Source organism: Henckelia pumila, chromosome 4 (genome assembly GCF_033568475.1).
Source record: "Henckelia pumila isolate YLH828 chromosome 4, ASM3356847v2, whole genome shotgun sequence".
In the NCBI taxonomy this organism is placed as follows: domain Eukaryota; kingdom Viridiplantae; phylum Streptophyta; class Magnoliopsida; order Lamiales; family Gesneriaceae; genus Henckelia; species Henckelia pumila.
The window spans coordinates 6818535-6832877 of NC_133123.1; the positions used below are offsets into that span (position 1 = coordinate 6818535).

At 32.0% G+C, this 14343-nt stretch overlaps 2 protein-coding genes across 4 annotated transcripts; one reads left to right on the top strand and one right to left on the bottom strand.

The window, feature by feature from the left end:
• The first annotated feature begins 5324 nt into the window (after positions 1–5324).
• Positions 5325–6859, top strand: LOC140864869 (transcription factor bHLH162-like). Of its 2 annotated transcripts, none has more exons than XM_073269261.1 (3): positions 5325–5491; positions 5605–5940; positions 6540–6859. In XM_073269261.1, exons 1-3 carry the CDS (start codon positions 5351–5353, stop codon positions 6633–6635), a joined length of 573 nt encoding a protein of 190 aa, XP_073125362.1. In that variant the 5' UTR covers positions 5325–5350; the 3' UTR covers positions 6636–6859. The 2 variants fall into 2 exon arrangements, with proteins under 2 accessions (XP_073125362.1, XP_073125363.1); XM_073269262.1 differs by having other exon boundaries at positions 5608–5940.
• A 1956-nt stretch (positions 6860–8815) lies between these two features.
• LOC140864868 (probable serine/threonine-protein kinase At1g54610) lies at positions 8816–13764 on the bottom strand. Of its 2 annotated transcripts, XM_073269260.1 has the most exons (9): positions 13521–13764; positions 12777–13402; positions 12024–12308; positions 11611–11928; positions 11263–11490; positions 10942–11042; positions 10614–10728; positions 9379–9846; positions 8816–9187 (listed from the first exon to the last, which is right to left on the bottom strand). In XM_073269260.1, exons 2-9 carry the CDS (start codon positions 13182–13184, stop codon positions 9011–9013), a joined length of 2100 nt encoding a protein of 699 aa, XP_073125361.1. In that variant the 5' UTR covers positions 13185–13402; positions 13521–13764; the 3' UTR covers positions 8816–9010. The 2 variants fall into 2 exon arrangements, with proteins under 2 accessions (XP_073125361.1, XP_073125360.1); XM_073269259.1 differs by having other exon boundaries at positions 12777–13764.
• Between the last annotated feature and the right edge of the window lie 579 nt (positions 13765–14343).

Below are 14343 nucleotides of genomic sequence, written 5' to 3' on the forward strand. Positions count from 1 at the left end.
TAACTGCTAATCAGTGTTTTCATAATCGGACCGGTGATTGAACCAGTCGACCACTAAAAAACGGTTCAACCGGATTAATAAAAATTAATATTATCATTTTATATAGTAAATAAAGTTTTTAAAAATTTATTATTAATTTTTTCATAGGTTTTACTAAAATTTTGAAGTGAAAATTTCAACAAATATCCAATTAAAAATCACATTTCAGATTCTAAAGTCCAAAACTCTAAATTACATAACATATAACCAAATGCTAATTATCAAATTTAAATTTCGAACAAATAAACAAATAAAAAAACAATGCAAGACCCGTATGCATCCATACCTCCAAATCAGCAATATATAAATTCATAAATTTATCCATTTCTTACAAAATTCAACATATAAATTGTAGATGGCAGTGATAGAAAGTAGGCATCAAAATTTGTCCAAATATAATGTCAATTTACCATCCTGGTTGACGGAAGGCGGTGTATCTGGCGGCGAAAGTGGCGGTCTTGAATTGGCATAGTTGGGGATCGAGAGAAAATAGAAAAAAAAAGACAAAAAAAAAAAAGACGGCTGCAAGTTGAATGTTGAAATCTGAAATTTGAATAAACGAAACCCTACCCTTTTTTAGTTTTTTATATATTTTTTTAAAAATATAAAAACCGGCTGGTTTTGGCCGGTTTTACCAGTTCGATATGATTTTTACCGGTTTAACCATTTTTCTAGGTTTTTAAATACGTCCGGACCGGTCAGCCCCCCCGGTTCCTGGTTGAAACGATTGAACCGGCCGGTCCGGTTCTATAAACACTGCTGCTAATAATTATATAATCTTTGTAAGAAAAAATTATTTACATACTTCAGTGATGAATCGAATCGATATAATCTTCAACACTGCAACCAATAAAAATATATGTAACATTTTGGAACAATGTAACTCTTGCAGTTTCAGTGTCGTTATTTATGATCATCGTTTTTCTATATCTACTGATCTACATTAACAATTTAAGATAAAACATTTCGATAACTCATGTAAGCTTATAAATATAATTTTAAATATAATTTTACATTGACACAATATTGATATCGAAATTTAATCAATTATTAAAGCTCGGATTTTCCATTGTTTTGTTGATTGAGCTTGAACAATTAATACATGCTTCGTGACATGGATTCATCTTATTCTTTTTATCGCATGTATGTATGCCTTGAAGCAATATAATTTGTTCTATATTTAATTTGTTAATCAACGTTAAATAAAATTAAATCCTGATTTTAGAGGTGTCAAAATGGCGAGCAGGGCGGGTCGGCCCACAGGCCACAACCCATCGCAACCCACCATTAGGCGGGCCGGCCCACCTTTTAGGCAAGTTGGAAAAACACCAACTCAACCCACCTATTTTAAGTGGCGGGACGACTCAACTAAGTGGGCTTACGTGTAATTTGACGGGCTTTGGCGGGTCAACCCGCAACCCACCACAACCCACCAATAAGCGGGGCGGTCCACCTTTAAGCGGGTTGAGAAATTGTCAACCCAACCCACCTATTTTGTATGGAGAGACGAGCCAACCCGACGGGTCTAACCCATTTTGACACCTCTACCTGATTTTGTAATTTTCTATTTCATGTTTTATAAATGTCATTTATAAAATATTTGCTCAAATGATAAAATATTCAAAATTTTGCTCGTGAAATAATAAAAATAAATTGAATGATAAATAATATTGTATATTTTGTAAATTATTTATCTAAAGAATTTGCATCAAGGTAATCTGTTTCAGGATATTTAATGTGTCATTCATATTAATTTTTCTAGATTTTTTTCTTTGAAGTTATTACCTAGCCTGCAACAATAGATGAGATTGATTAATATAGATATATTCGCAAACTTTAATAATTAAAGGAAATGATGTAAATCTTATAGTTTTCCTAAAAACAATTGAAAATATCCATATCATATATTTGTTGTTTCTTTTTCAATGTCAGACGAGTTTGAAAACGTCATTATTATTTTAAGTTGAACTTTTCCTACTAATAGTCATAAAGTGAAGTAGTGAGTAATGTAAATAAATAATTTTTGTAAAGATTTATTTACAAAAAATTACAAAATTTATGTTTGAGTTACATAAAGTAATCGGTTTAACCATCTCCATCTCTTCTAAAAATATTCATTCATTAATTGCAAAATCATCTCATAAAATAATTGTTGTAGTTTTTAGCCTTTATGAGAATGAAAAAATAGTTAATTTTTTAAATTTCAACATTTATATATATGATATGTGTGTGTTGGTGTCTTCTTTATCTATTATTTTGTATTAAAACTTGATTTCATTTAAATTGATATATTTCAACGCCGGTATGTAATTTAATTTATATATATTAACAACATTTATAAATGTGATAATTTTTAATATATATTTATAAACTCACGATTTAATATTTAGCTCAATAGGTTCTTACACAAATTAAAATAAATAAAAAAAATTTTTGAAAAAAATATGTTTTTTCCATCTACAAACAAATAAAAACCAAAGTATTTTGGTATTTCAATCTTTTATGAAACTGAATGAGTATTTAATTAAGAATTTTGTAAAAAAAATCTTTAAATTTTTTGTGAAAAAAAATCTGTTCACTTTATCTACATGTAAATAAAAACAAAATTGGTATTTCAATCTTTTAAGAAACTGAATTCTTATCTAATATTCACAAATTTTGTCAATTTTGACATCATCGTAATAATTGATTTTACAAAAAAAACATCCTCACATAATTTATCAAGTGTTTACAAACCAATGATGGAGTTGACAATACACCATGAAAAATTTTGACTTTAATTCACATTAGTATAAATTTTCCGAATGTATTTGAGTTTATTGAAATTCACATAGGCGTGTTTTTTTTTTTTTTTTTAAACATATAATTTGACCAAGGCTGTTTGATTAACTATCCCGAATTTTCCTCTTGCAAATATGTCTCCCTCTTAAAATCCCATCTGACAGAGAAACATATTCTGTTGGTTTTTTTCTGGTAAATGTTTTCCCACGGAGTATCGCGTTTTGAATTATAATTGCGTGCGTAATTCAACCCAATAAAGCCAAGCCCCCCATGTTTATTGGTGCGTATATTTTAAGTGCCGACAATTCTTGAACGTCGCATATTTTTGTGTATTAATAGGGAAAATCTAATATTTATCATGATTTCAGTCCTTTTTTTTATGAACTTTGCGTTACCTTTCGAGTTAAATAAAATAAATAGTAATATATTTAGTAATTAAATCAGAATGCTAAAGTTTAGATTACGAATTTTTAAATCAGAAATATGTGAAATGTAATTTTAAAATAAAAATTAGCAGTATCCAAAAAATTATAATTTATAGATGACATCAACATAGAATAAAACATAATAATAATATGTAATAATTAAAATATTTTAGTGTATAGAAATTATAAATAGAAACAACAGAAAATGGAGTTCGCTTGATGGAGATTTTTTTTTATGTCGGCACAGAAAATAAATATATTTATTGGGCACTAAGATATTAATTCTAAATACTACCAAGTACCAAGGAAACTAGCCCTACTCGGTTTGTAAGCGGAAAAGACTGGAAGTTAATTGTACCCGCTGACATTTCCATATAGGGACATTGAAAAGACATGAAGTTAATTATACCAACGGTCCACATAGGGGCATTACGGTAGTGTTTGAAAATATTTTTGGGAGGTAATTTTGATTTCATCACGGTTATTGTAAAAATACTTATTCGTTAATTATAATATTATTCAATAAAGTGACTGTTATAGTTTCTATTCTTTAAAAAGAGGAAAAAATATTTAAAATTGGTAAAATTATATTTATTCAATAATATATCATTAAATTTTAATAATAAAATATGACTTTGAAAAATATTAGTTGGTTTTTTTATAAAGAAACATAGACAGAATAAATACTCACATAATATTCACAAGAACTATCTCTCTTCTATATTTGATAATGCTCGTTCTTTATGATACCAATCATGATAACACATGGCTTCAATATTTTAATTCATTGTTCTAAAATAATTAATCTTAACTAATGTCAATTAATTAATGTTATTTAACATCAGAGATCAAATACTTGAGCTCTACTTCAGATATTATTTCATTTGTTCATGCATGCTAGGAGGAAGGTCAATAAAGTGACTCATGCCTTAGTAAAATTTGTTGTTTCCTCCCTTGCATTTTTTTTGGGTATTTGAGAGTTTTTTTAGTTGGCTGGTTAATATTGGAACAAAAGACATTATTATGCATCAATGTTACAAGTTTCCTTGTTAAAAAAATAATAATAACAATAGATAGATTATTGTTGATAAAATATAATTGAAAGTTTATAAAATTTAAAAACAACGAGTAAATCTTAAAGTAATGAATTCTTACAAACAATTTATGAAGCATTAGATAACTAAACGTGTGGTAATTAAAATTTTTTTCTCATTCAAGTTGGCTCGAAGACGATGATCTAATTGACTACCGTAGTTCGCAAACGTTTTTTGAAGGTATTGTTTGGATGGAGCCCTGAAATTTTTTTTTAAAAAAAAAAATAAAAGAAAAAAAAGCCGTTGAACAATGACAAAATTAACATTTATTTTGATTTTTTTAAAAATTCAAACAACCATCGTTAAAGTATTAAAATTAAATTTCTTCTTTTTTAAAACACAGGAACGGGAGCTCTCATGTCTTTCACTGTTACATATTGGAGCTCCCTCCCACTACTCGGATGATGTTCATGTACCTTAAAAACTCTCTTTTTAATTATTTCGAATTAAATAAAATAAAATAATATATACAAAAGAATACATTTAATTATAAGACGAAGTGCTTATATACGCTTTCTATTCGAAATTTCAAATGTTTAAAATTTATTTTACCAAATAGTTTATTCGTTTTTCATAATATTATTAACGCTAGCTTTATTTAAAAAAATAACAAACAAACAAATTAGCATGACCAGTCAAAAACTTACTGATGAATGGGTCTCAAATTTATCAGTATGGTGCATATTCGTACGGACCAACGGCGCCTGCCTTTCATAATTAAGCGACAAATTTGCAAGATATTTTGAGCCATAATATTCCCATTTCCCATTAATTTCCCATTCCATACATCTGGTCATGAATGTGACAGGTTCCTTTGAAAACAAAATTCAAAAAAAATTGTCTGCTTCTTTGAAAATGAAAAAAAAATATTGAAATGAAAAAAAAAATAATAATAATAATATTTACATCATCTCACATTCTCACTCGTTAGTTTCAAACTCTATATATCCAACTTGACACCAGTATAAATAGCACGTTCCCAAAATTAATGTTTTCAAGAAAAAATTAAAAATGGAGAATATTGCCTCATCCCGGAGGATTAATTATAATGCTCCCAGAATTGAGAGGAAAGACAGAGAGAAAAATAGGAGAACTGATATGAAGATTCTTTGCTCCCACCTTCTTTCTCTTCTTCCAGATTATACTTCCAAGGTACGTATAATATATATTCATTAATTTCCAATTACCCCGAATATTAATTGCATATTAATTTTGACAAGCTAGCTATATATGGTGAATTTATATAAATATAATGAATATTGCAGGAGAGGTCATCAACACTCGCAGATAACATAGGCCACGCGGCGGAATACATCGAGTCCATGAAGCTCAAACTCGAGAATATGAAGCAAAAGAAGGAATCCCTTTCGCGAAGAAAGCGAACTCAGCCGTCTAGTACCAGCAATAATGGATCCCCTCTTCTTGAAGTTCAAGAAATGGGACCAAATCTTGATTTAGTTATAGCGAATGAATTAGTTGATGGCTACTCCATGTTTCATGGGCTCATTAGGTTGCTTCATCTCCATAGATTCGAAGTGGCCAACGCCAACTTTTCTATCTATGGGAATTCCACTGTTCAGATTCTGCATGATCACAACAAGGTTATGACTCAAGCTGTTAGGTTATAAAGTATCCATGTCAAAAAACTTATTTATTGAGTAAGTTACCTCAAAGGTTTATAACTTTTTTTTTTTTATTCAACGTGGAACTATTGTTAGTTATAACATTGCCGACCCTTTGACAAGCCGACGTCCGCGGCGACCCACTCTAGACGGCTTTCACTCATCTTTCATCTGGTGGTAGTCCTGTTCTAGGTCGTCCCTTCCGTTAGACTAGCTTTCAACGAGAGCACCAATGCTATAAAGTTATAAACCCGGCCATGAGTTGTCCATTCCAAAAGGCTTTGTCTATTGGGTGGGGTTATATCTCAAGGTTTATGGATCACTCTTTGTTAGTTTTATTATTCAATCTTTGTTAGTTTTATTATTCAATGTGTGACAATTGTAACATAGGCCTCATCGTCACCTATGGGGCATTTTTTAATTTCTTTTTTTTACATTCATTTATGGGAGAGAGAGCTCCATGTTCAAATCTCGACTTCTCTCACCAAAGAGGATTATGTCACTACATCAAGAGTTCGTGGAATATTTATAATGCTTTTATGGTATCTTAAAAGGGTTTTCTCTATGCTTGAATGAAGGTTGGGGATTCTAAATTGAGTGCAACAATGATGTCAAGAAAGATGAAGGAAATGATTTGTGAAAGTTCAAACAGGGTAATATTGGAGCCACAATGAAACTCATGATCATCTGACAATGCACTAGAATCTTTTTATGATTTTCCCACGCGGAAATGTAAAATTTTTGTGTAGAAATATTCCATACGCTGGCATATCAGTTGGAGTGCTTGCTTGGCGAGTCTTGCTCATGATTTAGCCATGAACTAGCTATATGGCATTCATACATGTGTGTGTACGTGTGTGTTGGTTGTCTTAATATAGTAATAAAGTATTTTCTTTTTTGGCGCGATCTTAATAAACAAAAAGGAATTTGGATGACAAATTAATGATGATTATGTCTTGAGATATTTATATAAGAAAAATGAAGAAAAAATGAAAATGGGGTTGTATGAGTAATTGAAATAAAGAAAGAAACTTATATAAAAGTGATTCAAGATGAAAGTGAATAAATATTCAATAATAATTTTAAGTCAATTAATGCATAATTTCCAAATATATTTGAATGCAATAAAATCTCTATAAATTAATACTTGATAAATTAATAATCTCTATAAAATGATAACTTTTCACAGTCTCGAATTTGGCCAATATTATAACAATAATTTTCATAAATTAATAAAGTAATAATTTTTTGGAAGACTAGAAATATGGACAGATATTATGCTACACCGGGTAAAAATCACCCGGTGCAGCGCATTCCGCCCAATGAATGGCAAATGTCCCATGCCCAATGAATGGCAGATGCTGCACTGGGTAATCTTTACCCAATGTAGCATAGCTCGGGCCAGATATATGGTTTGCACATTAATAAATATTAAAAAAATACAAATAAAACTAGGATATAATAGTAAAATATGATTGATTATATTGTTATATTTTTCTTGAAATTTAAATATCGTTAATTTCGTTTCTACCTTTTCTCATTAAACCATATATACAAGTGAATTTTATGGTGAGAATCATACAAAACCATATATATATAAGTGAATTTTATGGTGAGAATCATAGAAGTGGTTAAAAAATTATTTTTATATCTGATGTGTTTGGATATAATATATTTGTTTATGTGAATTTATTTGGTGATTACTGTATAGAATTTAGTACCACGCAATATCTTAATGTTAATTCATTATATTAATTTTATCACAACTATAGATTCTAAGAGCTATAAAACTGGTGGCAAATAATCTTATTTGAATGTGTATTTGATTACATACGTTTGATTATTTATTATTATTGCAAAATTTTATTTAGCAAAAAAATAATTCATCAATATTATTAGTTCACAAAATATCGATCTCAATATATAGAATTCTAAAAACAAGGTAAAAACTCGGTAGGAGAGTAAATATTGCATTTAATATTATCGGTTATATTTTGATATCAATATTATTATTTCATTAGTTTTGAGATTTTTTTTCAGTTATTTACGAGAATTTTAAATTGCTAATTACTAGTGCTTAGGTAGCTTTATTTATGTAACTTATCATTTAAGTATTGATAAAATCCATAACTTATTAGTTGATTTTGTAGGTTATTCACTTACTCAGTTATTCTGTCTTGTCCGTGGTGTCTACGGTTTGGATAGACAAACCCTTTTTTTCCCTGATTTGTTTCAGTTCATGTCATTCTATATATTCATTATCAAAAACTGTATAGCATAAATTCAATGGCTTGAATTTTAATTTAATAGTAAGTTATATAAGTTTCACATCATTTTATTCCTCTTATATAAGAAGAATTAAAACAAGCTAAATAGCAAATTTCTTGAAATCACTTTTTTTTAAAAAAAAAAAAAAATTATTTTTATTGAGAAAAACTGCAATTTTAGTCTTGTATTTTGTTACTTTACGATTTCGACCTCTATGTTTTCATATTTTAGTTTTATTCATGCATGTTTCGATTTTTGATAATTTTAGTCATTTTTCTTCAAAAATGCTTACGTGACACTATACATATCAGTTCCACATCAACACTGCACTGGTGCCACATCAACACCACCTCAAAAAAATGACTAAAATTGTCAAAAAAATAAAGATAGTGAACTAAAGATTGTATATAACTGATATTTACGCGCATCGCACATATTTCATGCTAATAAAACTAAGTTAATGTTTGATAGAGTTTTTAGGAAGCACTTCTCAATTTTTTATTCACAAAATTTTGAAATTTTGTGAAGGAAAAGTCGAGAAATGATTTCTAATAGCTATCTCAAAGACTACCTAAGGTTGCAAAACTTCTACAAATACAAGACCAAAATTGTAATTACATATCGATTCCATTTCATGCAAAGATTTGATGATGAATCTGATAATTTTGAAACATTAATCCTCACTGAGAAAAAACTCTACATTACCATATATATACATGGGAGGAAACCTTCCTCTCTATTTTGAATTTAGTTATAATCCTGATAAAAGCTGGATGAAACTTCAAACGCGCGCCTCCTGAGGTCGGGATCTACCAGTTTTAGCTTTTTCGTGCCTCAAGCGTCGCGCGACTTCTTGGATCCGGCGATCATGCTCCTTGAGAACCTGGTCTATATTATTTGAAGGGACAAGTATTGGACCCGAGAAATGATATTTTCTCTCTTTGTTGCCATGTCCATCCTGAGGAGAGAATACAAGAAATCAACCCTTAAATCTATTAAATCAACCCTCCCCCCAATTCCTGGACGACACTGACGACTCTAAATTAGAGCGTACGCGAAAACGAGATTATCAGTTGGGGCAGCTGGAGAAAGATGTTGAAATTACAAGACAAAAACAAGCAAATATGCAAGTTGAGCGCTGAAACTTACCATTACTGGTTCTTTAGTGCTAGCTCTTCCGTTTTCTATTTGTCGGGTGCCAGAAAAAATGCGCATGGGATGTTTTCGATCCTGCTTCCTGCCTGGATCTCCAAATGATTCGGAAAGCCTGCCTACTTGACTTGTGGCTTCTGCATGTGAAGAAGCCAACTTGTCTCGGGATTCAGCTGTTGAAAAAGCCCTGGATGCCACCAAACCTGATAGTGCGGATAGATCACTTCTAGTAGATCCAGAGGAAATATCGTCGTTTTTCCTCCCTGAGTATGTCCACCCCACTCCTGGGGCAAGTGGCCCTGAATTAGAATATCTTTCCGGACGTTTCTGTGGTTGATCGTTTCTCGTTTCTATCATACCATGTACAGGTTGTGGGGGATCGATTGGAAAACCTGAAGCGACTTCTTCCCCCTGAGAGTTGAACAACTCGCTTCGGCTCTTTGAATTCGGATGGCCTTGCCTCCTCTGAGAAGAAAATAAAGCATAGAAAAATGCCAGATTCCGATTTATCAGGCCACAGAAAAGAATGAGGAAAAAATGGGATTGGGGTAGAGTAGACCAGAAGACACAAGCATAAACATAATATCGAATTCCAGTATGTGCCATCTAAAAACTATTGAAGCTTCCTATATCATGAATTCACGATAACAGATAGAGCTAAGAATGAATACTAAAAAGCTCGTTGGAAAAAGATTCACGCTTTCATCATAAAGGTGATGGATTTACATTTGATAAAAAAAAAAAAACCATACCAAAGCTCATTAATCCATACAATATTATTTAATGGTCAGACCGTTAAAGTACATATTATTGGTCTCCATTACTACCAATTTTTGCCCAACAATCAATACCTCTCCATACCATTATTTTTATGAAAATTAAAATAAGATAAAAATAAAATGAAACTTGAGTTTAACATCTGATGGGAGATTGAAATATAATGCACAAGTATATATATATGCACGTATTATGTGCCAAGGCCCAAGAGGACTAGTTGTAATTATATGTTCAGGAGGAAGCTGCAGTATTTTGAATTATCCACAACAAAGCATGAAGATTGATTTGGGAAGGGAAAATTAAAGCAGCAGTGTTAGCATCCAAAACAAAGCTTCAGATTCGGACACAAAATTAAATATGGTTTCAAATCTGAGGAACGATTTATGAGTTTCCAGCAGATCTAATAACATAAGACAAAGTTGTCGATCGAGTTTAAGACTGGATCTACCAAATACCTGCATCGATCTTGCTAACTCGGCATTAGCATCAGGTACTGGAGCAGCTTGCAATTCCTTCATTCTTTTGGATTCATTTGCACCCTTTGGTCCCTTAACTCCATGGGGTCCTTGCCTGTAAAGTCAAAGTTCAAAAAACAAGCCAAAAAGCAAGCAAAATTAAGTATCAATGTCCTTGCACCCCTTTCTCACTTAATTAGGTTCCCATTTAGTGCAAATGTATCTTCAGAAGGCTTATTTGCAGTAGGTGAAAAGTTCTAAACAAAAGAAACTCATTTATACAAATAAGTAGTCAATGGAAAAAACGCAACGACAGCACGTCACACACCTTCTTGCTTCCTCTTCCCGTAGTTTTGCATCAATTTCTTTGCTTGGAGGGTACTTTGGTAAACTTGATGGAGAGCAAGAATATGGCTTTGTTGAGAAGAACTGTAAGGAAAGGATAAACATAAGAACATAGAGCACAATCCGATTCCTTGATAAAAGACTTTACCCTAGGGGCATCGGCCAAGTAGTATCTCAACCCTCATAGATAATTCTAGGACAGTGGCAAATATATACACACACAGATACATAGATATATATATATACACAGTTACACACACATATATACATATATTTATATAGAGGGAGAGGGAGAGGGACTAACCTCACTTTTGAGAGCATCAGCGGCAGTACATCGACCAGAAGGATCAATTGAGAGTAAGGTCTCCATGAGGCTCACAGCAGCAGCAGGAAGATCCTTGAATGTCTCAGCAATTCGCCGTCTATATGGCTGAACTGGCTTAAACACAGTCGAATGAGGTAATTTTGACTTCCTCCAGTAATCCTCGGATGGAGAGCCACAAAGCTTGAATATCTTATGTAATTGCTCCACCTAAAAAATTAAAAGACTAGTCTTATGAAAAGAACTGCCGAAGGAATGAGCCGTATTAACTATACATAAGTATCCTGATATTATGAGTTCACTTGATAAAAGCCCTGTTCAAAATAATACCTCTGTCCTGCCAGGCATGATGGGCTTGCCGACACATAATTCTCCAAGGATACAGCCAGTACTCCATAAATCCACAGCAACTCCATATTGAGTTGCTCCAAGCAACAGTTCCGGTGGCCGATACCACAATGTCACAACACGGCTAGTTAATGGAGCACTTTGATGACTATCAAAACAACATGCCAAGCCAAAATCTGCGATCTTCAAGATGCCATTGTTATCGATTAAAAGATTTGAACCCTTAATATCTCGATGCAGGACACCATGATTATGACAATAATCTAATCCAGACAACAGCTGCTGCATGTAGCACTTCACCTAAAAAATAAACCAAAAACCAAAGTTACAATCTTCCCAATTATTGTTGCATTTAAGGCAAAGAACAAGATAGAAGAGTTCGCAAAATAAATTACCTGTGCTTCGGTAAACTTAACTCCAGGGAGTGAAGCAAGTCCGGTGAGATCATGTTCCATATATTCGAAAACGAGATATAAACTGGATGATGTTCTTGAAGTGACCAAGCCTTCCAGTTTAATTATATTTGGATGATCAAGGCTTCTCAAAATAAGAATCTCCCTTGCCATAAACTTGACACTTTCTGAATCCATATTATCAAAGCGAACTTTTTTAAGAGCAACAACTTTGTTTTGCAGGAGATCACGACCCTTGTACACGCTACTGTAAGTTCCCTGGCCAATCTGCAATCACAAATGCTATTACAAAACAACCAAATAAATCACATAAAGAAACAACACAGATACCCTTATTAGTCCCTTGAATATGAATGGAAGGGAAATTTTTTGCCACGAACAAGATGAAAAGTTACAACACAAATTCCCTGGCCAGTCCCTTATATATGTATGAATGGAAGAGATATTTTTTTGCCACAAAAAGATGAAAACTTTGGTAATATGCGCGCTATTTTCATTCTGGGATGCAGCCTTTAGATATACTTACTTTTCTGCAGCAGTCCTAGGTAACCATGAACTAATGGAACAAGACCAGCATACATCAGAAACAGTTTAGTTGGTGAGACCTTTAATCACTCGAATTTCTGCTTAAACTACATGCTTTAGTTTGATTTAGAAAAAACATTCAAATCATACTTTTACACTATAAAAGGTACACATCTTATAATGAATTCGACAAGAATACCCAAAAAATACCTTATCAAGCTTTTCAAAAGTGTCAGCTTTCCGTGGTATCCATCCCCGAATAGCTTCACCTGCACCTGCAACGAGCCAAGATGGCCATCCAGCTGCAACCTGTTCTCCTTCTACAGCTTTAGGAATATTTGCCACTAGAGGAAAATTGTTCACAGCCTCAGGGGCCTCTCTTTTCTTGTCATAGTAATCATCTCTCACCCTTCTTGATCCGTTTACTTTTTTATCAATCAATCCAATTCTTACACTACGATTCTCCAAGTTCTCCTTCAGACGAAAGCTCTCTTCTCTTTTCGAGGAAATCGCTCGAGCCACACGTAATTCTGATGTTTTCCTAATCAATTCTTTCTGCTTTGGGCTCTCCTCACCGTCTTTGGGTACGGAAGAAGCTTTACCACACACACAACCCATAGTTTTTCACCAATAACAAACAAAACCCCTCTTCCAAATTCGTAAATAACAGTCAATCCACTCTGTAATCACTTCAGAACTTCTTACTTTCGACAACCCATGACGAAAATAGCATCATACGAAGTGAATCCAATCACACGAACCAAGACCCAATTCAGTACAGAATTCAATACTCTCATGCAACGCCGCCCGGATTTTGAAACCAAAAAACTCAGCTTCTTCAACAATTCAAAACCACAAACCAAGGAACCATATTAATTTACCCGATAGCTGTACGCAAAACAGTGCATCGAAAAAGAATCAAATTTTAGTGCCGGATCAAAGAAGATCAATTACCAGATTCTCGAAATTCAAATCTTGAACAAATTTGAAACAAGCCCAGAAACAGTCTGCGCTGATTGAGGAATTGTTGATTATCTGCCACAAAATTCTTCAAAGAACGATGAAAAAGACTGGGTCTTGAATAAAATTAATGAGCTGGGCAATTGACTATTCAACACGCTTAATAAAAATTAACTAAAATAATGAAGCTCTAGAAATACAAATCCTATCTCTTTTTTTAGAGAGAAACGATGAATGCCGGCAAATTTTCTTCTCTCTGATATATATAAACTGTAACAGTTTCACGGTCAAAACTCGAAGACGGCGTGGGACTCTCCTTTTTTCCAACGACAGATTGGTAATTTTCTTTATTTTATTTTTTTTTATACTTTCCCTTTCTTTTTCTTTTTCCTTTTTGTTTTGGATTGTTCAATTTATTGTTTGTTATCAAATTAATAGATTTAACAGAAAATTTTGAGTGTCGTATTAAAATAAAATATTTAATATTATATATAACCGGTTTTTTTTCTATGACTTCGGAACCACATATATGTATTTAACAATTTTTTTGTAAAAATTAATTATAAAAATATTTTTTATAACAACTGGTTAATAAATCATAACAAGGAAAAATGAGAAAAAAAACTATAATTAACGATTTTTTATAAAATAATTATGCAAACAAATTCTTAATTATTTTAAATTGAAAAATATTTTTTTATAATAGTTATTCAAACGCATATTTATTTCTAAAATGATTTTTTAAAATCTTTTATAAGTTTTTATAAATAAATAATTTTAGAAAAATATTTTATATTTAAACGGAGCCTTAGCCTTT

Bases quoted from the DNA above. Each gene is read 5' to 3' on its own strand.
- LOC140864869 (XM_073269261.1), top strand. From the start codon at position 5,351: ATGGAGAATATTGCCTCATCCCGGAGGATTAATTATAATGCTCCCAGA. The intron at 5,492-5,604 runs GTACGTATAATA...TGAATATTGCAG, and splicing joins TTCCAGATTATACTTCCAAG to GAGAGGTCATCAACACTCGC. The intron at 5,941-6,539 runs GTTATGACTCAA...GCTTGAATGAAG, and splicing joins TTCTGCATGATCACAACAAG to GTTGGGGATTCTAAATTGAG.
- LOC140864868 (XM_073269260.1), bottom strand. From the start codon at position 13,184: ATGGGTTGTGTGTGTGGTAAAGCTTCTTCCGTACCCAAAGACGGTGAG. The intron at 11,929-12,023 runs GTAATTTATTTT...TTTATTTTTTAG, and splicing joins TTAAGTTTACCGAAGCACAG to GTGAAGTGCTACATGCAGCA. The intron at 11,491-11,610 runs GTATTATTTTGA...TTAATTTTTTAG, and splicing joins TCATGCCTGGCAGGACAGAG to GTGGAGCAATTACATAAGAT.